This window comes from Doryrhamphus excisus, chromosome 16, assembly GCF_030265055.1.
Source record: "Doryrhamphus excisus isolate RoL2022-K1 chromosome 16, RoL_Dexc_1.0, whole genome shotgun sequence".
Taxonomy (NCBI): domain Eukaryota; kingdom Metazoa; phylum Chordata; class Actinopteri; order Syngnathiformes; family Syngnathidae; genus Doryrhamphus; species Doryrhamphus excisus.
The window spans coordinates 8861963-8886227 of NC_080481.1; the positions used below are offsets into that span (position 1 = coordinate 8861963).

The following is a 24265-nucleotide window of genomic DNA, read 5'->3' on the forward strand; positions in this document are numbered from 1 at the left end:
AATAGCACCACAATTGGTAGGTCAACAAAAGTTTTTTAAAACACAGGTAGTCTCACAAAAAATGTATAATTTCCACTACCAACATTGTGCCGAGATTACGTTGTGCACACAGTAAACGCACACCTACATTACCACTTTGTGAGTTCATACATGCTAAGTCAGGGTTCTCCAGCCGTAGCGCATGAGCTAACAGTAGTCCCTAACCACTTTTCAAGTAGCTCTCCAAAGGGTGTATTCTTTCATTATCTACTCCTATACCGACAAAATTAGGCAGCGGGGTTCGGTAGTAGTCCAGAAGTCTCCAGAAACACTTGGGAGTGGGACCAATCACAGCGGAGTGGGCGTGCCTGCAGGCAACAAATAAATCAACATAATTGGTCCCCTTTAACTATGATTCTGTAGTGGTTCCACCATACAGTTTTTAAGTGTATAAAATAACCTAAACGAAAGGCACTGCAGCCTAAAAATGATCTAAGTGATAGGGTTTGCTACTGTGCTTCTGGTTTACTTTCAATATTGGATAAATTATGAAACAATACATCTTAACTTTCTTCTGTCAGCAACTGAAGCTTTAATCTTTAAAATAGGGGAGTAAGCAGCCGTGCGATGGTTTGGCCCCTATCTGCTGAGTGTGTTCGAAAGAGGCTTTGATGCACAGATCTGCTTCCTTCCATCTCATTATCTTCCTTTATCTGTCCTATGGATTTACGCAAATTCTCAACGTGCCCTGACATGCGCTCGATTGAGGCAACCAGATCTTAATGTTCTGTGTTGATTTTTTGTCCCCTTCATTTGCATTTGTAGTAGATTTTATTTTCAGAACACTCCAGAGTACTTGCTGCCTTGAATGCCAGGAGTGATTGAAACTGTTGTAAAATTAGCAGAAGGCCTGCTGTTTTCTCAAGGGATTGTGGCACAGTTCTTTCAAAGTAGGACATAAAAAGTATGTAACCCATTTCTATGAAATCTTTCACAGATATGGCTAGTTAGAGTTGCTGTTGGATGCAGGATCTCTCTTTCCCAGTATCAGGCCACCAGTGGAGACCTATAACTGGGACTGTTGTGTATTTGTGGAAGAACACTCCATGTGTTGTGTGCATATTTGACTGTGTGAATGTAGATTACAGGAGCTCGAGTGGTGGGTTTCATGTCTCAGCAGGTCACAGATGATCAGATTAGCTAAAGCAGAGCGCTATCCCCCAGATAGATTAGAGATGGGGACCAGGGCTCTGTAGGGACATTGCATTATTCCCGCCGTGGCACATTGACCAACCCTTCAAAAAAGACATTCACTCAGATCAGCATGTTATTTCCATCGTAATATTGTATTGTATTCACCCACGCTTTGATCTGGTGCTTTTGTGGAGAGAAAGGTGATAATGGGACTTTTGGATTGTTATATTGGTTTTTTTTCTGCTACACGATTATTATCCTTTGTCATATGTAGCCCACGACCGCTGTGACAGAAAGTCTTCATAACCTGAAAATTATTACTGCTCTCAAACTGGAACACCAACTGAGTATATGGCCTGTTCTGATAATCACAATGAAGATGTTCACAAACAGGATTTGGGGGGCTGATTAGTAAGTTTTACTAAACTGTTTAAATAAAGTAATTCGATCATGTGAGCAATATGGCTATTTACTGAATATTTTATACTTACGATGTACTGTATGTTATACTGTATGTTGTACTGTATGTACGGTCTGCTGAGTTCGGGTTATAGCCCTCTCTTGCCCAAAGTCAGCTGCAATAGACTCGTAAAATGTTCAGAAAGAAATTGTTTGTAAACGTGGAGGTACCTCGTTTGGTTTTGTTAGTGCAGATTTAGGACAGACGTGGAGCAGCTGAGCAATATATTAGCATCACGGTCCACTACATGTGGCTTGCTTTGGACTCTCTTTACACAGATACATCACAAAAATATCTGGATACATGCTAAGGTCTATATGGCGCAACCTAACGTGTTGCAGCGGCATCGTCCCAGTGTCTTGGTTCACTCATAAAGCTCGACACAATTGTAAATGGCTTGTGTTTTAGCAGTCTCATTCACTCTGGAAAAGCTCCAAATCATCGACACATTTCAGTTTTATTCATATAATTTGTCAATCAGCGTCCGATTCCTCATTTATGACAATTGATCGGATATGTGAATTGGACATTGTATGGAGTTTCACTGATTGCATTTATGCTAATTATTGGCTGGTCAGCACCAGATGAAACCTAATCACCACTGCAGTCGACTTTCCACTGAAATTCCACAGTCTCTCACTTATTCATTCCAAATACTGACCATCCATTCTGAATGGAACAAATTGAATCTGAAGGGGACAAAACATTCCATAAACACATATTTGGCATCTCTCAGAATGCAGTCATTTGTAGTAGAAGCGTCCAGGTCAGTGGCTACTGCCACACCAGCATGTGGCCAACTTCTCTGGAATATCACTGTGTATCTATCAGTGTCTCTTAAATAAGATGGAGTGGGGGGGGGGGGGGGGGGTGACTGCTTTCTGCACAGTTTTCATCCCCTATCCAACTTGGTTCATATCTCTTTTACATCCAAGTTCGTCCATCTGTGGGATCATATCTACAAAAGCACTTCATTACTGCTGAGCCAATACTGTATTATGACTGTGTGTGTGTTCTATCATTCAACAAAATGGGAATTATATGTGATGAAAATACATTATTTATTCATTGAGCTCCACTCTGCTAATTCATGTTCTACATGAAAATAAGACACAAGAAGTGGCGCTGTCTTTACTGCCTTGTTGTCACCCACTGATTTTTCTCAGGCATTCTCCATTACAAGCTCAAATGTAAGCGAAAAGCATTTGCCAATCATCTCATAATGGATTTTCAGTGTTTCCTGCTGCTCGACAGTCCTTGCTTCTTGAAAGCTGCAGTTTTCTTAAAAGTAAATACGATCCTTAAGACAAAGCCTTTTTATGCCAGGCTGTGAGAATCAAGGAAAGCGCTGTCCATGTGATCCAGTGTATCACTACTAAAACTTTTTTTTTAACTATTGGCATCCCAGAGTAAAATTACTTCACAGCAATGTCTGTCAGTACGATCCACAATATTTGGATAGCACCCCCAGATAGAGACACAGATAAAGGTACAGATGCTTAAAACTTGTCCAACCCTTCCTCTCCAGTCTGTGGGGGTGCAACAGGTTCTCCTGTTTTGCTGTAAAGTGCATCAGACATATCGCAAGCTTCATGTCAGAAACATCAGAGTCAGCAGTTCTCTTCTTTACCCTAATCGACAATAGGATAAATGCAGTCAACTATGTGCAATCTTTGGCATCTGTGATCCCATCCACTTCCAGGCCTGTTTGAGTCGGTTTCCTTTCACAGAACTGATTGCACACTGGGCTCACTTTTATGTGCTGAGCCATTAGCTTGTTAAGCCCCTGTGATCTTCCTTCCTGATTTCTGTTTTAACACAGCCTGTCAATACCACCAGTCACAACAACATTGATCACAGGACCGAGTGCTGCTTCAGCATCAGAGAGATGTGCAGACACTTTAATAGCCACCCCAAGGATATGGACCAAAGATTAGGACATTTGGCCATTACATGCGCTGAAACTGAAGTGGTGGAAAGTGTGCACTTTGTGGGATTTATTCGTATTTATGTAGAAGTCATTGGGCCTCGTGTTTAGCATGTTGTTCTCACAGTCAGGGGATTGTGGAGTTTGCATGTTCTCCCATTTCAAAAATATGTACGTATGTTAGGTTCATTGAAGACTCTAAATTGTCCATTGGTGTGAATGTGAGTTTGAATGATTTGTCTATACTGTATGTTTGTCTGCATGTGCTCTGTGATAGGCTGGTGACCAGTCCAGAGTGTACCCCACCTCTCGCCTGAAGACAGCTGGGTTGGGCACCAGTATACCCAGGACCCTAGTGAGTAGTATAGAAAAACAATGAATGGATGGAAGTAATTTGATTCACCTAAAAAGGTGTTGGATGCACAACTCCATCGGTCAAGCGCCAGATCAAGTACTTTCGCATACAACTCCACCATGCGGATCGAACTTGGCACAGTCATACAGCTAGAATAGACCAAATCCAGAAAAAAAGCCAGACCCTTCTCAATTCAAGATTGTGCAAGGTTTTTTGTTTCTATTTGTATGAAAAACCTACACTGCATGTGCAACAGGCAAAAAGGAAAGATGAAAATTGGTGAATCAATGAACCAAGCTCCTTCCTCAGTGCAGTTTGCTCCTCCATTAATGCCGACGAGAACCTTGATGGTGTTGTATGAAGACTAATTTCCAGTTGCCTTTACAAGGCCATTTCCAGCCTATTGCCAAGCAAGCACCCTGTGTGTCGCAGACCAGAGGATAGAGCAGCCTTTGAGGGCAAAATGCAAATGTTACAGTGGTGAAGGGAGGAGCAAACTGAAGCGCTATTCTGCAGACTTGGTAGAAGACAAGCCCTCTGTGTCTGTGCCACCCACAGATACACACCACTCTGACCATTCACGCAGACTGATGGAGGAGGTGGGGAGGGGTTTTTGCCGCTGATGAAGATGTCAGGATGAAGTCCAGACTGGGGAAGCCAACTCTGCACGGTCCATTTGGCATGCATCTCAGGAGAAACCCAAAACATGTTCTCCCCCACAATGGTTATGCCTGCTTCCAAGGGCAACGGTAGCTAGGTAGTTATTTTTTGCAGGTGAAAGGTCATGTCCTTTTTAGCATCACGCATCCATGTAATGCTTGGAGACATCTTCTCTTGTTCTCTCCTTTTATATTGTACCCAAGGTCATGTCACTAAATCAACTAAATAGACAGATGCAAGGATGATTAATAGACACCGATTACAAGAACTACAACAAGGAGAAAGTGGTGTCATCTGTTAATTAATTTACTGTTGCTACCTTTTGTCAGGGTTTGACCTCACTGGTGGTTCCCTGTCACGCAAGGATATAATTATTCATTCTGATTGAAAGCACCCCCGTATTAGAGGATCCTCACCAATACCAAAGGATCACAGCTGTTGGCACGCGCTGGGCATGGCACAGCCAACAATGAGAGGTTGCCATGTGAGCAGGCCTACCGAAATGTACAATTTTACCATGTAGCTATGGCTACACACTGGCGGCTGGTGCACGAATCACAGAGGAGCCTTGGTGATTTCAAAGATCCTTTTCATAGACGGCAGCAATGAATAGATTCTGCTCTGCTCCGAGTGGGTGGCTCAGACAGAAGTGTGTGTATGTGTGGGCATCTGTGTGTGTCCCCCACCCTCTGAAATAAATACATGTCTGCAGTCACTGTGATCCGATCCCCAATGTGTGACATTAACATTGAGCGCACACTTTTTTGTACGTGATGCAGCAATATCTTACCTCATATTATGTGCTTTGAATCTTCAAGCGTTGCAGCCTGAAAATAGAGCCCTCTGCTGCTGACCGACAGTATTAATCACACACATCCAAAAGTAAAGCTGTTGTTGTTTCCATTACCACTTCTATTACCCGTCCTTTCATTCTTGTCAAAGATGTTTTTCCACTTTGCATGCTAAATAGGCGAGATGTGGATGATGACTGTCTCCTTACAATGTACAATAGTGATTAACACCTCCCTCACTTGGATGAATGCATCATTTTGCACACGTGGGTGCATAGTATTGTTACTTGATGGCAGCTTTGACAATGTCTGCCAGAAGCGCACAATTTAAACAGACCACCTGACTTTCAATGGCAAGTGGGGTGTCTAAGTTTTTTAAGACTGTAATGTGGTACTCGGTTCCATCGTAGGTACCTGCTCCCACAAACACAAGGCTGGTTCAAAGACTAGTTACAAGTTACAATACACTAAGTGCTCAATATTGGCTGCTTGACTCGTGCAATCATCACTAAGGATGAAACTGGAAATGAAACATCTATATAGAAGTTGTCATTATGACCAGGAGTTGATTGATCTTGCAAAAATAACACAGGCTACTGTGTCATATAAGGAAGTTCAGATCACAAGAATAACTCTGTAAAACTGAGCGTGCACAGCCATCCAAAACTTGTTTCAGTGCTCACTTCCAAATGCACAAACTTCATTATCTGATGCTTGGGCATTGTCTACGATGACAATACAACATAGTAGCAACATTTAAGGGTCAGAAAAGTGGGAAAAGCATGTAGCTAAGCGTGTTTTCAAAGAGCAGCTGTTGAACAACCAACAACAATTTGTTCACTGACACTCGTAAATCATAAAACTCTTTAGCGTTACATAACTGCCAGGTCCTGATCCTCTGAAAACGATAAAGACAGTAATAATTCAAGCATTGTAGTGGTCATATTTTGGAGAAGGTGAAGGTTGCTACAGCTTTTACTTTTTATTACTTCATTGTATTTTTGTACTTAGAGTTTTATTACTGTGTTTTATATCCTTTGTGTTTTCTGTGTGCAATGTGAGTGATTTAGGAATTCATTGAGCTCAGGTCGAAGCACACTTGAGTTCTGTAGCAGGACAAAGACACACCAACAAGTCTGGCACTGAATGGCTCTTAAAAAAAACAAAAAGAAGGTTTTGGAGTGGCCTAGTCAAAGTCCAAACTTGAATCTCATTGAGGCATGACCTTAAAAAGGTCAGCTTCTTCAATGTGGCTGAATAAAAACACTTATTTTTCACGTTGGGCTATGTGGGTTTTGGATAGTTTCTTTTGGTTATTGGTACTGGCCATTTTTCATAATTTTGACAGATTTTTCAATGTACACAGAATATTGTGTTCTTGAGCTAAATAGACACGGTATATACCAAAAGAAAGCTTAGCCTCTCATCTTTCTTCATCTGTTCTTTAGTAATCAGCAGTAGAGCATAGAGCATATAGGTAAGTTACAGCAAAATCACTTCTCCACAAAAAGGGAGGAAAAAATACTTTTTGTGATCCATTTCTAGCATAACCTTCATTTTGATGCAAATTTAGCCATGTACTGTATATTTTGCCACAACATAAACAACACAAAAAATGGTTGTTTCACATGAAAATAACATTTTGTTTACAAATACCATGAACTATTTAAAATTTTCACATTTTCCACAGAACTGTGTTAATACATAATATACTTTACGCTAAACGGCAAGATGCCTTTTCACTTCAAACGTGCTCTCTTCTATTGGACAGTTGTCTCTTTGTGCCTCTCGCAGAAAAATACGTATAATTACGTCTTTGGAAGCGAGTGGTCGGGTTGAAAAAAAAGATAAAAATACATATTTGGTAATCATCACTGAAAAACTAGTTTAGTTTACTTGGATTATCTTTGTCTAAGTGTTTGAGTATGCTTAAAAAACAAGCTAAAAGTAAGAATTCAGGAATCACTGTGTAAACACAAAACCCACAAATGAATTAAGTCAAATTCATGCAAAGGTCAAGAACAATGCACACAAAAAAATCTTGAGTGCTTAAGTGAGAAAGACTCACATAGTTTGACAAGATAAAAGCAACAAAGGTCCAAGGGCGGCACTTAGCTTGACTAGGTTGTGCATTATAAAACTTTGCTCAGGGATCTTCGCCACCATTTACCTCATCATTTTCAAGCGAATGATGATGAGCGGTGAAAAGAAGCATATGCCACTCACACGCACCAGAGAAAATTATTCCACTTAAATCGACAAAATGAACACTGTGAGGAGTGTGAGTCTTCAGGTTTGAGTGTACATGTACGATTTTTATGACCTCTGTAGGTAGTGATGCTGATGCTGATGCTGCGCTACCCTTGCAGATTTCATTTTGGATGCTGTCCAGACCTTCGCATGTATACTATTGTGCATTATTGCAGCTGCCTACACATGCCTCTGGTTCCAGAAAACTCCCAAACACACACAAGTGTCTGTGGTGGCTACAATTAGTGTTGACACCTGGTTGCGAGGTCCAGCACAAACATTATTCCCCCAGGCTAGACATGGCATCGCCGTGTTTATGTGCACGTCCTCAAGCATGGCAGTGTTGGTGTGTGTGGGCGATGCTTGTTGTGATCCAGGGATTTAATATGCATATGTGTGGGCAGGTGTGAGTTGGCTCATGTGAAGCATAAAGGAGGAGATTTGAGTACCTCGCTGCAGGGCATAGAGGTCAGTCAGCCCGAGTCGGTCATCATTACGGAAACGTTGCAGCCCTCGCTTCGTGTTGCACTTGCCGTGTGGAATAACTAGTCTTAACATGCAAAGAAAAACATTCATTTTCTTCGTCTTTTCTCTTATTCGTGGTGACCTCCAAATCAGTCGGAATAACAACCATGCCAATTGAGAGTTTGATGTTCTACGGAATATTTTTAATATTAGACATGAATAGGCCGGTTTTATTGGTTTAATCATTAAGGAAGATTATTTGTTATTTACACTGGCAGCCATAAGATTAGAACTGGAGTCCTGTTTGTTTTAAATTATACTGTTCAGCCGCCCACCAAGCAGCATAGCTGAAAGCATGTATGTAAACAGGCTGAGGCTGGAAAACAATCCGTCAGGCATTCATTATTATGGATCCCTTGGGATGTGTGCTTTTTACTTCACTGACAGTTTCACCACATTAGGTTTTTCTTGTTCCATTAATTTAGCCATTTAAAAATTATTATTGTTATTTTTTAGCCACACTGCATCGCTCAACTTATTATTCATAACAAGATTTTTGTATGAATCATTTTCAAGAACCACGCAGTGATGAGTTTTACTTGGGATTTTCCTGCAATGACAGGGAATAAAGCAGGAGCATTGTCTTAGCAACCACAGTCTGTGTTGTTTATAATTCTAATCACACTTCTCTTGGCTCCACCCTCGGCACAATGTGCCATGTCATGGTCAGCATGTTACGATTTTGCTTCTCTGCTCTGTTGTGTCCGTCTGCCGTCCTCTCTGCTCCCTTTCACTTTCCATTTACTCCCTCCTCTCTGCCCACAGTTAACTGCCATTAAGCTTGGGGCTCCAGTTAAATTTCCTTAATCCAACAAGGTCCCTGTCATCATGACCACACCCATGCTGTATTTGCATCTTCTAGATGGAACGTGATCAACCAGTTCATAAAAACGCTGAAGTCCACTTTTCCAAGCAATAGTATGTCACCTCCTTTGTCTGTTTGCCATCCCGCTCAGGGCCGCTGCACACGGGAGAACTGCAAGTACCTACACCCGCCCGCCCACCTGAAGACCCAACTCGAGATCAACGGGCGTAATAACCTGATCCAACAGAAGACCGCAGCCGCCATGTTGGCTCACCAGATGCAGTTTATGATTCCTGGCACCACCATGCAACCTGTGGTCAGTGCTGCTTGTATGAAATTTATACCAAGAATGACGTTGTAACTCATTACAGTGTCTATAAGGACGTGTAAATACTGTAGTTAAAGTGTTTTTCCTCTGCAGCAGACCTTTCCAGTTAGTCAAGGCCTGGGCTCTACCACAGGTTTGAGCTACACACCATACCTGACCCCCATGTCGCACAGCATGGGCCTGGTGCCCACAGACATCTTGCCCAGCACCCCAGTGATCGTCCCAGGCAGTCCTCCTGTGTCGGTATCTGCAGGTTCCTCCACCAACCAGAAACTACTGCGAACAGACAAGCTGGAGGTGACCCATCCCGACATTCCTTTTCTCTCAAAGCATGATCACATTTGAGATTGTACATTTATGTGAATGTGGCTTCTAGCAAGATAGAGGTTTTACAGGATGATGAACAATGGCAATGCAGTCACACTGCATTACGACCGAGGTGGGAACAATAACATACATCATACATACTGTATTCTAGTCATACTGTACGTAGTCTGCATGGTACTTCCCTTCTGTACGTGTTCATCTTTGTTTTATCAACTTGCATAACATTATGACTAATATGGAAGAAAGGTAGCAAAGGCCGCACATGAAACACATGAGTGTAGGTACAGAATTGGAACAGGGCCCGAATAAACCTGATATTTATCTATACTACCCCTTACTATCTTTCTAAAGGATAAATGTTTGATGGAGCATTTGTAAATGATATCATTAGATTAGCAGGTTTGAATATTGTGACTGATGGCATATGGGGATTTTTGCGCAAATATTGGTAATAATCCAGTCTCTGTATATTTGATTTAATATCAACGGTGAATTAAAAAAGTGGAAAATGAAGTTGAAATTTAAACACAGTCAGCCAGTAGAAACGCCACGCCCGTCAGGCAAATGTTAAAGACCCCCAGTTTGTTGTCTTTCTTCTATAATTATTTGATCTTATCTAAAATATAACGCATCTAGTAGTAGTATCTAAAATATAATGCATTCAAAAAAAGGTGAGGCCTATGAGATCACACCAGCCCCCCCTGGCATACATACAACACTGAATGAGAGGACCTTGACGAAGGAGAGTGTTTACACCCCCCCCCCCCCCACACACACACACACACACCCACACCCCCAACAAACACACACACATCTATAAAGATGAACAATTGTTATCTCCATAATACTGTAGCTGGAGGTGATGCGTAGGTGTGTGCCTCAACGTGTTTGTCTTCACGAGTGCTATCACTTAGCAACTGAATGAAGCTCACTAATGAAACAGCATCCCTCAGAGACATGTATGCCCTCCCACACAAAGCGTGTGTGAACATGCTGCACGTGGACCTGTGCAAATGGCCTGCATGTACAGCATGTGTATAAGAGTTTGCGTGTAGCGGACCCTAAAGTCCGCATGAAAAGCATATCCCCTGCGATTACAGTCAGGCAGCCATCAACACTGGCTGCTTTCGTGCTTTCGGGATTCTTTGGGTTTGATACAGTGTGTTGTCGTTTTGTTACGACTACGAGAAAATTGTTAATTCCAGAGGCCAGCAATCATACATTGTGTGTATTATATGTTCTCATCTTTGCATTTCAAATCATGTCAAGTACATTTAAATTGCATAATGATGGATCCCCGGTCAGTTCTCATCTGTGTGCCGTTTCAGGTTTGTCGTGAATTCCAGCGGGGCAACTGTGCCCGTGGTGAGACCGACTGCCGCTTTGCCCATCCAAGCGACAGCCCCATGATTGACACCAGTGACAACACAGTCACTGTCTGCATGGACTACATCAAGAGTCGTTGCTCTCGTGAGAAGTGCAAGTACTTCCACCCTCCGGCACACTTGCAGGCCAAGATCAAGGCCGCCCAACACCAGGCCAACCAGACAGCAGTAGCCGCACAAGCCGCCGCCACGACTGCAGCCATGGTGAGAGCACACCACTACATTGGCCTAGCCTACCATTTTTAGCACTTATAATAAAATATATGTTATCATTTGGAAGATTGAAATATATCATATACAGTACTGTGTAAAAGTCCAACGCTGTTAATGAACTTTTTCACAGCAGTCTTTTTATATAATTATATTAAATCAGAACAGAGAACATACATTTAACATTACAGTAATCCCTCGTTTATCATGTGAGAAGTGAATTTCCACAAAGTGTGATTATAAATGCAATATTTTCAGAGTTAGAGAATAGAAACCCTGCTTACAACCTTCTAATTATGTTTTTTAACATGATTAGAGCCCCCAGACATGAAGTAACACCCCTATAGTCACCATTATACTCAGATTACTCAATGTAGTAGACATAATAAGAGAAAACAAGCCATTTAAGACATACATTCTTTTTGATCCGCAAAAGTGATATTTATATTTAGAAAATATTGCAGTTGCACTTCTTTATCTGTCAAGAAATAAACAAGAAATATCTTAAGACACCAGGCGATTGAATACCTTATTGAAAACATAAGGTTGACCTTATATTGTATTGACCCAATACTGTATCTTGGAAACTATAGCCAATCTGCACTTGTGACTTACTTTCTTTATTAGTGACCTAAACCAAAAACATTTCACTACTATTGTTCCGGAAGCATTTCCTTGTCCTCATCAACGAAACAATATATTAATTTTAAAGTATGAATTTTACACAAATATAAAATAACTGAACTCTGATAACCGTAAGTGAAGCTGCAAAATTGAAAACACAAAGTGGTGAGGGATTACTGCATAACAAAATATAAAAACACAAATAATGCTCCTTATAGAATAATAATGCGGCTGACCATCTGTTTGTATTTTTATTTTACTTTTGTCAGCAAATCAGCCTCAACTGAGGACGGTATTTGTAATTAAAGTACTGCTAAACCAACAAATCAAAAACTTTTGCACAGTGTTGCATATGATAACATTCACACAAAGATGCACTACTTCAATTAAACACACACACGCATATGCTGCTTGTTATGACACCCCCACAGTAACATTAAATGTGGAGCCCTGCTTTATTATTACGGTATCAAGCAGCCCCCCCCACCTCCCCCACCCCACTTGCCGGTTCATTCCAGTTGGTTCCAGTGTGCAGTTCACTAACAATGCTCCTCCCAAAGTGCGGCCTTTTTACAATGATACTTCACGAACAATCTCTTATGATCTGAGCACGCTCATTGTGCCACGCCCTGAGTTCAGACAGACACATAGTGCTCCCGAGCCTTGCTGTCTGTGAGTGGCCAGTACAGCTCTGGACAGATCGGTGCTAATTAAATCAAGGATGGATGAGAAAGTCACATCACATCCCCCAACAGGCCAAGAGACAGGTGGAAATTCAGACAGGATGCCGGATGAACGCTCCTGTTAGCTGCTGCCTTTACCCACCTTGCACCGCACGGATGTTTTGCACAGAGCTCAGTGGCCATTACCGCTTTCTTCTCCCTGTTTGTCCTCCAAAAGTGGCAAGCGTCCTGGCCAAGCGTAACAGCTGGGACATGGCAAGGAATCCAAATATATATGAGGCCGCTTGGGGCAAGTGATGACCCCCTCGGTGCCATCTTCTGATGGTCACACTGTCCCCTAGCTCATTAACCTCCCCATTTGCCACACGTTAACTTGTCAAACAAGATTCGGTTCATCCTTCTTGTGCATTCTCCTCCCACTGCGTGGTCTTCATGCATCTCATCCTATTGACTTTATGACCTAATTTTATATTTACCAGCAGCAGTTACAAGCGCTGCCGGGGGTGAGGCGGTTAACCTTGGGAGAATGACTTGTTTAGTCAGCACCTTTAATCCAGTTTGCCCAAGCTAAAGCAGAGACCCATAAAACCATTATTGCTTTCTTGTTGTTAATATCATTTTCCATAATTCACGTTAGTAATCTAAAGCAGGGGAAGTGAACTGGAGACTGTCTGTTAGTGGTGTTACATGTTGCTTTGCCAACACAGAACGGCAAGCTCCCTTGCCGTTCTGTGAGCTCCCTCCTTAGCAGTGGTGTGCTGCCACCTTTGCTTCTCATCTCACTGCAGCGCGTCATCCCCATCTTGAACTAACCGCAGTGTTTGCTCATGTCGTACTGTTGCTCTGTCATGCAATTTCCACACACCACGCATCGGAAGTCCACATGCGTGAAGCAAGAAGCCTGCATGTCCCCCACGGGAACTTTGAGTTACTAAATCCCCTTTCAACCATGTCATCATTGCATGGACGACACTGTGTGTTACTACTTTATGGAGCTGTGAAACATGGTGATACTGCAGCCCGGATATTTATTGTATCTTGGAGAATAAACAGCGCTCCACATTGAGTTATTGAACCTGACCACACAGTCACGTACCTGCTGCAGGATGACTTGAACAAACCACCACCTCACACACAATTTTTATCGCTGTTTATCCTGATGCATTTTGTTGGTGTTAAAAGTTGTAGTTGTAGTCAGCCTTTGCTACTGCCCAGTAGTTATGACATACAAGTCACGCTTGTTTAACTTTAATGTAGATGCTTATTTTTATTACTAATTCCAAAAGTAGCAAATGTAATGTAAACAAAAGAGGTTTTTGTTTATGTGCATGCCTATTGTTTTGTATGTGGTATACTTGCATTCAGATTATTTTTGTTTTTTTCCTTCTCACCTATCCACAATGCAATGCTGTCCCCCATGATGCACCTCTGCTTGCTGTTACCTGTATGTTAATACGCTTGAATCCCATTGGCCCACTGCCATCATGTGCTCGCTGCCTGCTAATTAAAGACTCAGTCGACTGCCAAAGCAATGAAGCGACCCCTCGAGGCAACTGTAGACCTGGTACTTTGACCTTTCACCTTTTGCTTTGCATGTAGCTTCTTTAATTGTACTGTAGCCACTCACAAAGTTTAAGTTGGCTCTTTTGCTTTTGTGAAATGCTGTAATGCACTTTGAAGTTTCATAGTTTACATTGGCAACTGCCAGACTGTATTATACATTTTTGAAATGTAATTGTAGAATAATTCCAGTGTTTTGCTAGGATGTAGTTTGTCATTCTTCATTTTGGACTTTTTTGTGCTGAGCATAGTCAAATAGTAGATGTCCAAATACTGTATGGGTGTGACTTGCCCAAGTGTAAATCCACTGTGCTTCTCTTTTGTGTGCATGTGTTTTCGCTGAGCAGGCGTTTCCTCACAGCGTCCTTCAGCCGCTACCAAAGAGACCGGCATTGGAGAAGAGCAACGGTGCGAGCTCCCTGTTCAACCCCAGTGTCTTGCATTACCAGCAGGCACTGACCAGCGCTCAGCTCCAGCAGCCAGCTTTCTTTCCCACAGGTAGGAGGCACACTGCTGAAGCAACCCACCATGACCAGTTACGTTATATGGTCAAAAGTATTGGGACACGTGGCACAGAAGGTGACAAGAAAAAAACAGACATTTGGGCCACAAGATTTTGGAGTGTGTCCATCTACCAAAAAGAACATTTGTCACTGGTATTGGACAAGAGGGCCTACAGGCTCACAATGTTCTTATGGAACAGTTAGCAGCATAAATAGTCATAATAGTGTCTTGGTAACATGGTTTAAGATTGATGGGTACTGATCAATTCATGGGTTTTGCGTGTCCCGAGACTTTATTCCATATGGTGTATGTCTGTTTTCCTGTGAAAGTTAAATACAGTGGTACCTCGGCTTTCATACACTCTGCTTGTCATAGGATTCAGTTTTGACACAAATTACCGCCAATAATATGTCTCAGTTATTGTACAGTCTAACATTCCACGGACTTGAGTGCCCAAACGAATCCCACACATTGATGACGCAGCCTTGTCACGGTATTAATACACACTGCAGGAGTACAACTGTGTACCAGTGAACAATGAAATGTGTAAATGTTCAAAATGTCTGGCACACATACGTAATCTTCATGCCACTTGCATGAACTCATCATTAATGCGACACGACTTATTCACCATCGATTTTCTTTTTCACCACTTCTTGGAACAAGTCGGGGGGGATTCTTAAGTATTTTTGTTTTTTACTTTTAACTTAATAAAACTTTTCAAGAAAAAAACATTGAGGAAAGACGTCATAGCAAAACCTCATCCTTCGCTGCTCTTTGCCGTCTTTGCCTCCAACAAGAGTCTTCAATAAAGGTTAAGTGATATCCATTCCATATGGGAAACTTTTTGAAATGTTTTGTAAAATTTGGTTTTCGACTGTTTGGAACGGATTAGTATCAAAAAGCGAGGTACCACTGTATATGATAGTGTCATCATCTCAAATATTTAGAGGACCAGCCTTAACTTTAGAAGTTTGGTTGTGTCTTTCAAACACCACCCTCTTTCAGATGGGCTAAACTGTGGCTAATACATTAGCTTGTAGCCACACTCATCTGCCATCGTGTTTACCTTTAAATGCCAGATGGGTGGGGTTTGTCCCACAGGACTATATCAAGTTTCATGTCATATTTTGGTTAGGGGAAGGGCATGTCTGTAAAACACATCACTTGCCTGTTTGGATAAAAAGCATGCTTTCCTCCCAGACAGATGAGGATGAATTTAGCAACGCTACAAAAAATATATGCAAACATATTGCCTCACTAAAAATAATCCAATAAGTGATGAACGTAGCTTAGTAAAGTGCGAGGCCTAGCTAATGTTTGTCTCTAATACATCTGGTCAAGGGGGACTTCCCTGCTTGCATCCATCAATGCTGTAACTTGTCTAACCTTGTGGCTCACCCCCTCTCTCAATTAACCCATGTGCTCCCCCCTCCTTTTTCTCTTTCTGCATGAACACAACAGGGTCAGTCTTGTGCATGACGCCTTCTAGCAGTCTTGGTAGGTCCTGACCCTCCCTTTTTTGCTCTTTTGCTCTCTGACACACACATACACCATGACACGTAGAAGAACTGGTGATGATGTTTCATGAGGGTGAAAGCTCATCAAGCTCAAGACCAACCAAGATGGCACCCAACACATATTCAATGTCCTAAACACCAAAGTGTGGCCTGTGTATGAAGCTAGACGTTGTTTGCTGTGTGCTGTTGATCAGAGCAATCATTACAACCAACTTAGCTTTCTCAATGCTGGATGGGGATCATAAAAAGCCCCAGTCAAACAGTCAGTAGGTCTTACTCTTTGGGGAAGCAACAAACTGATTTTCTGTCAAAATGTCCTAACTTGTGATTGTAATCTGCTTCTCTCCTCTTTTTTTTCCTCCCGTCATCTTTTCTTCCTCCTTCCTCTTGCTTTGCGTTGTGAATGGTTGCATGCCATCCGCCGGTGTGATCCTAACGATGGCTTGCTGGCGCTCTGTAAAACCCGCCACCATCTGCAACAACACCCACAAACAACACGCGCCGACATGCACATGCCACGCCTGTTGCCATGGTTGCCATACCGCACCACCTACGTGTCCATTGCTGCCACCCCCCCTCCCCTTTCTCACCCTCCAAACCAAGTCCCAATGATGTACAGTGCTACGCCTGCTACTGTCTCTGCAGCAACAACTCCCGCCACAAGTGTCCCCTACGCAGCAACAGCACCAGCCAATCAGGTTTGCTCCTTTTAAAGCTTTCTTTCATCAGTCCCTGGAGCTCTGAAGAAGTCGCTGTAACCTGCGGCAGAGACCCCGCCCCATCCCTCCTTTCCACCTGCACGGCACTAAGGCCTGCAAATAGAGGGGCAACGGGGGTCCTTCTGGGTGGCCTATCGGGTTTCCTGAGAATTTTTGCCCCTTGGAGGCGATCTCATCCAGCACTTCTTCAGAGCTCCCCCATTTGCAACAGTATACTTGTGTTGTGTTGCGCCACTTTCTGGTTCTGTTTTGCATGTTCTGTTTTTTTCACGTTTCTACATCACCTGTGCTTGTGTTGGGCAAACAAATCCATACTTTGCAGCACATGCATGTACACTCAGAGCATCCAGGGCTTTAATTTCACTTCTTCATGTCCTTGTTGTATGTAGGAAAATGGCTATAGGCTACACTTGTGAGGGTGAGACAGACAGGAAAGATGATCACACGAGGTGTCTAAAAATGGCCTCTGATCACCGCCTCTCCTGTTGCTGTGTGTCAGCAGGAGCCAAGGCTGGATGGCGTGCATGTGTGGACCGTTTTAAACCTGGAAATTTCAGCACAATGAATGCACAGCAGCTGGCAGTCAGTCAGTGATAGCTGCCTTCAGGACACAGACATGTACTGAGCAATCTTGCGTGAAAATGCTACAAAAAGCCTGGAACTGGAAAGGCTGGGTCATAGAAAACCACGGCGTATACCCGTAGGTCGCCCTGCAGTTGCCACCACATAGAGTACACTTCTAGATCACCATTTGAGAAGGTGTTTTCTAGGGATGTTCGATATTGACTTTTTTGCTGAAAACCCATATGCCGATATTGTTCAACTCTCAATTTCAATGACATATCTCCCGTGGTGGAATGAACAGATTTTTACATACAGGTTTTTATGATCGGGAAAACAAATCTGATACTGATATCAACCGATATTGCAAAATCGACATACAGTATTTGGAAAATTAAAAAATACATTGAGCTGACTTAAACCACTTGTGACTTATTTGGTCAAGAGAGTCATGTTTGTGAAGCAAAGCCTTTGGAAGCGCCTTCCCAGGCTGTGTACTCTGAAGGGAAACTCCCCATTTGACCGTGTCACATGGCGGCCATGCGCCCGCACTTCCTGTAATTGCCATGCAGAACCCACAGCAGGAGGCGGTGTCGCTCTTTAAAGATGCATATGGGACAAGGAGAAGCGGTGACGTCAGCTCTCTGCCGTCTGCCTCCGTCTGTCCCTCTGACCACCGGCCCCTCCCTGCCAGCCAGGGATACAGTTTCCCTGGCAACATTGAATTAACAATTATTTTTAGCTATTGCTAAGATACACTAACCCGTCACAACATCCCCGCTCATGTAACGTAAACAACTTAGCCTAATTCAGTCATATGCTCCTATAATGAATATACTCTTCAATTAATACCTCTCTGTGTCCATCAAAACATCAGAAATGGTCATGGATCTTATGAGATGGTGCATATGTAGCTATGATAGCCTGCATAGCACAGTGAAGTGAAGGCAACTAATGTTGTACCTGTAGTCCCATGGTTTCGTCATTCCAAAAATAACACAACAACAGCATTCAAATACACACCTGGGCCCCGTTTCAAGAAGCAGGTTTAGTGAAAACTCGGAGTATGTTAACCCTGAAATGAGGGAAACTCTGAGTTTTCCGTTTCAAAAAGGGAGGTAAGTCAAACCAGAGACAGAGGAGTAACTCCAGCCTGTTTCACAGAGAGAGGTAACTTAACCTCGGTGTCAGTTACTATGGCAACAGACTCTGTGAACATAACCTGGTCGGGACCAGGTTTTCTTCAATGAACCTCGAGTTTCTTTCTGTCTCCGGTGTGATTCATTCATTGTCGCGCCTGTTTAAAGCCAGTTTGGTCGTTTTTCATAATCACCATCACCAACAGCAGTAAAATAAACAGAAAGACAAAAAAAATTTTATTTGGTCTTCTTTATTTCCTACAAATAAGAAAAAAAATGGTTTCTTACTTTTTAATTGTTACAATCATCAACACAATTCACCTATGACCATGCACCCACCTCTAACTTGTGTTTTAATAATTCAATTTCCAGATCCGTTTTAGTTATCTGGCGGTCCAGCAGCACCATTTCTTTTTCTGTTTTTTGTACTGTTTTTAATAAATGCACTTTGTAGATTTCTTTTAGTGGTAGCTGGGAACACATAAGGATGACATTATACAGTTGCACATGAATTCCACTGAATTAACCTCTGGAATTTACTGAATACGTATCTCACTGTGTCAGTCTGTGCTGTGGAGGTTGAGGGACCCTCTTCCTGCTGCCCAGCCATGCTCTGCTAAAATGGATAAGAATCCGTTGATACTTCAGTGTAGGCTAAAAGTCACTATAATCCACAAAAGCATGTAAACACATGTGAATGGAGAGGAAATCAGTAACATCAAGATTTTACCTCTGTAGGCCTCTCAGGCTCCCTCTCAGACACCACAGAGAAGGCAGCAGACATTGTGGTCCCATCATCTTCATCATCCTGTTTAGAGTGTTGTGTTTCACTATGCTATACTTTAAATATGGCATAATCTCTGGACTATTGGCTACTTACAGTTAAAGTGGCACATGGATCCACTAGACCAAGTACGTCTTCAGAATCTGTTGAGACAAAAGAAAAACACATGAAAGGGAAATTAACATTGAACTATAGGCCCCAAAAGAAGTTTGAGGCCTAGGCCTATTGCATCTTATCAAGGCTGGTGGCTCCTGTGTAATCATGTCCGAGGATGAGGTTCCTCCAGGGATCCTCTCTGCGACTGGCCTCCCGACAGTCTGACTCATGGCCAGCTCCTCTGCCTCGGTCAGACGTGGTGGGGGTGGTCCTCCGCCAGTTTTGCGGGCAGATGCCCGCTTTCTGTTGGCTGAGTAGAAGTTAGATGTTGCTTTTCATATGTCTGATTTAACTGTATACAGGCGATGACATTTATGTGTGTGAAAACAATATTATGTTGGAGATAATGCACACTGAAACAGCTGTTGAATGATATTTAGTGGTAAACATGATTAAAAAAAGGCACCCTGACTGTTATGCTGAGGGTTTACCTGTTTGAACAATGTTTTTATATTTCATCTTCAGCTGCTTCCACGTTCTTTTTTCGCCGGTGGGATTACATCTAAGTGACATAAATTGTAGCTGTAACACCATTCTACTTGTTTGCATCTGTAGCCTAATATTATTGTGATTGCATAAATGTATATAATAAATTTAAACTTACGCATTGACTCGAGCAGTAATCTTCTCCCACGCCGACTCGCGTTCTTTCGCTGCTGCAGCCGTGTTGCTTTTCTTTTTAAAAACTCTTTCAATGTTGCTTTTCTTTTTAAAAACGCTTTCAAATTTACCGTATGACCGCATTAATATATCCAGTTCCAGAGGACTGAAATACGACGATCTTTTCTTCTCACTCGTTGCCATGGTGAATCGAGGGAACAGGGCTCCATTGATCAGGGCTTTTTAAAGTCGTGGTGCACGCGCTTAACTCAGAGTGAACAAACTCTGTGTTGATTGAACCAATTGAAATCACCTGTTCTGAAACCCGTAAGTCAGAGTTTCCTGTCTCAGAGTAGATCAACTCAGAGTTCAGGGTTAGACTCCAGAGTTGGTTGAACCTGCTTCTTGAAACGGGGCCCTGACAGCTACCTGTTGCCACCTGGCTTAGATACTTAGGTCTGCAGCGCCATCTACTGCACAAACAGGACATTCAAACACACATAAAGGCCCATGGTTATGGACACATGTGTGATATGGGATAGAGCACAAAGCCATATCTCAACCTCAAGCATTGTGTCACCATGCTGCCCCCCCCAGCTTGAATGGTGCTGGATGGGTCACAAATTAAGATGCAGCACCCTCGTCTGTCAGGATGTGGTATTACATGGAAACAAACATTTTTCTAGTTAGAGCAACCTCCTAAATGTGTTTTCACAACATTATTAGAGTCCGGTAGACATGAAATAACACCCCTATAGTCACCTTTACATGTGTAGATAATTCATATGGTAGACAAAATAAGCGGATACAAGACTTAGAGTACATAAAATGTTGTTTTTTATTTAAATGTTTTGCCTTCATGAGGCATTCCCAAGCATACAAATGGCTAAATTAACTAAAATACAAACACAAGGCTTTCAAAAGACACACGTGATGTACGCTGTGTAGTATTCCACACTTGCCACTCGGTGTCACTGATGTTACTGTAATGTTCGGTGAGACACATAAGCACCAGACTTGATCAGCGGAACAACAGGCTTTTATTGCAGGTTTGAATGATCTCATGACAGGCAAAATAATCTCTAATTATTTATGTCTGATATGGCTTATTGTATGTACTCTATTGGGTAATATAATTGTAAAGGTGATTATAGGGGTGTTATAGAGGGCTCTAATAATGTTAAAACTTGTACTTAGAGGTTCCTGAACTGTTTTTTTATGGTCTTAAATACAAAAACATTTCATTCATAAATAAGGAATGCTACTTCAATGAAAATTCCCCGTGTAGAACCAAGTAACCGCAATGTACATTGGTGTGTATAATAAAAACGTTGGGCACACAAAGAAAAAACTGTAAATGAGACTGGAAATAGTCCACTCATCAGAAAAAGGCCTGGATGAAACTAGAAGTGATGGGCGGATGCAGGCCAGGCAGACCTCACCTCAGCATCTCACCCCTGTGGTCACCTTGTGTCATGTGACCTCATGCGGCTGGCTTTTGTCCACTAATAAGCATCATGCACCCCCACCTTACCCCCCATCCTGCGGCTGCACTCTTTCTATCCACATTTTCGCAGGGGAAAAAAAACCCATCAGAGATGACGGAATGGAGGATGCCGGGTGTTATCGCTTCCTCACTCTTTTTGTGTGTCTCCCCTGCAGATCATCCTGAAGTAAGCTACCCGAAGGGACGGGTGTGTGAAGGAGCTGCAAGTACTCTACCATGTAAATACTACCTTACCTCTCCATTAGAGGTCCAGCAACCTGCATGCTAAGATTGTAACACAGCTTATCTCACACACACACACACATATACATATACATATACACATACAGTATAGCATATGTATTTCTAGGAAAAAGTCCAAAGTATTGCTATTGTGTAGTTGTTCACACAACAGAAACACCACAGTGGTCGTTGAAACCCTTTTTCATATTTATTTGACACATTTCTGCACACTTTTGGTCCTCAGTTTGTATCAAATGGACGTTTGATTGCACTACACGATGCGTACAGTGCATTCTACCAAGTGGAGAACAAAGACGTCACGCACACACACACGCTCTCTCTCTCTCTCGATGGCCTCGAGTGCTTTTGTCTCATGGACATGAGCATGGAAGATGCCTGAAACGGAGCAGAACGGACCTCCGAGCATTTTGCCAAAGTGGCCACCTGGAGAAGATATGGAGATTGTTCTTGCCGTTTCCCAAAGCTGCTTGGAAGAACACAACACAGCGTCCGCTTCTCCGCTGAGGACCAGCTATCACATAGACATTGGAGGCTGGGGTCAGTGCCAAGGGCTTAGGGGGGGGGGGGGGGGGGGGGGGGGGTTAGTCCCAGACATACCAAGCCATGTGTGTGTGTGTGTGTGTGTGTGTGTGCATGTGTGTATCTGAGGACCGTCTGCCGGCAGACAAGGACGCGAGTGGTTGCTAGGTCGGCGATGATGAAGCTTTCAAGTGCTAAAGAAAAACATTTGGTGCATTTGGCAACGCCCGACGACTTGAACTCGGACTCGGAGGGCTACCTGCGTCTGACACCTGCCTGTTTCATCCTAGAAACCCGTAGAAGTGCCTAAACATGCTCACCTACCAACAGCATCCCGCACACATGCAGGCCGTAATGCCAACCACTGACGGAAAAAAAACAACAACAAAAAAAATGTTTTTTTTCTCTACCAACTGTCCATGGACATCACAAGTGTCTTTCTGGAAGGAGCTTTGTAGAATGTCTGCTGACTTTCACCACCGACCGTCATTTCTTATCAGTACTTTACAGGAGAAATAGGAATGGGAAAAAAATATGTATTGTAAAGCGTGTAATGGATGGAAGTGTCTCTTTCTTTTCAGACCTCTGGTTAGAGACTCGTGCTGTTTTGGTTTGTTTTTTATGTATGTTTGAAACTCCTCCCATAAATCATAACTTTTTTTTAAGCCCCAAATATTTTAAATATTGTTAAAAAATACTTGTATTTTTTAAATATATTTTAAATATTTAAAAAATATTTAAAATATATAAAATATTCAACAAATGTACTATTTTTGATTGCCTTTGTCATGTATATTTTCTATGTTTTTCCCCTCGAAAGATATGTAATTTCATTTTTTAATTCTTTTTCAATCCCCCAAAATATTTAAAATATTCTAAAAGAAAATACTTGTATTTTTATATATATTTTAAATATTTAAAAATATTTAAAATATATAAAAACATTACTCATTACACTCATCATACTCATTACATTACATTAAACATTACTTATTCTAGAAAAGTATGTATAAAATGTATTACTTTTAGTTCATTTTTTTAAATTTCTACATTTTCAAAACTTTGTTTTTAAATATTGTTTTAAATATTCAAAATATTGTGTATTTTTCAATATTATATATACACTATATATATATATACACACACACACTATATATAGATTTAAATAAATATTTAACACATAGACAGATACAATATTCTAGAAATGTACGTATGAAATCTATGCATTATTTTTTGTTGCATTTTTATCTATATAATTTAAATATTTTTTCCCACAAGGGATGTAATTTCATTAAAAAATCCAATTCCAAAGAAATATTTAAAATGGTCTAAAAAAATACTTGTATTTTCGTCTATATTTTAAATATTTTCAAAAACATTTAAAATACATAAAATATTCTAAAAATGTATGTATGAAATGTGTGATTTTCAGTTGTATTTTTTCTGTATATTTTAAATGTTTTCCCCCCAAGATGGAATTTCATTTTTTTTTTTATTTTAACCCCCCCCCCAAAAAAAAATATTTAAAATATTCAATAAAAATACTTGTATTTCTTTTTAAATATTTTTAACTGTTAAAAATATTTGGAAAAAATACTTGTATTTTTGAATATATTTTAAATATTAAAAAAAACATAATATATGAACTATTGTAGAAATGTATTATTTTATTTTTGTCCCACATGAGATGTAATTTCATGGTGCTTGACATTTGACCATCGACAATCCACAATCAAACCTGATGGGTTTCATTCTCTGCATTGTGATGTGTGTGTGTGTGTGTGTGTGTGTGTGTGTAATATTTGTGATCTGGGTGGGGCATTGGGGGGGGGCTTTAAAAGTTCCATTTTGTTGTAATTCATTTTGTTCCTCTTGAGGTTAACTTCTATGTTGTAAACAACTTTTGAAATGAATGTAACTTATTGTGCATGGTTGGCGGTCATGTGACAA

General features: G+C 41.5%; 1 protein-coding gene across 7 annotated transcripts in view; it reads left to right on the forward strand.

Annotated features, from left to right (window-relative positions):
- The window catches only part of LOC131104938 (muscleblind-like protein 2a), a 37798-nt gene extending 15440 nt beyond the window's left edge, over positions 1 to 22358 (forward strand). Inside the window, exons 2-9 of one of the 7 annotated variants that reach the window (XM_058052651.1) lie at positions 9098 to 9262; positions 9368 to 9571; positions 10930 to 11190; positions 14014 to 14067; positions 14411 to 14561; positions 16032 to 16067; positions 16691 to 16785; positions 17309 to 21695. In XM_058052651.1, the coding sequence (XP_057908634.1) occupies positions 9209 to 9262; positions 9368 to 9571; positions 10930 to 11190; positions 14014 to 14067; positions 14411 to 14561; positions 16032 to 16067; positions 16691 to 16785; positions 17309 to 17371 (918 nt within the window). In that variant the 5' untranslated portion in view covers positions 9098 to 9208 and the 3' untranslated portion in view covers positions 17372 to 21695. The other 6 variants (XM_058052645.1, XM_058052644.1, XM_058052649.1 and 3 more) reach the window with 6 other exon arrangements.
- The last annotated feature ends 1907 nt before the right edge of the window (positions 22359 to 24265 follow it).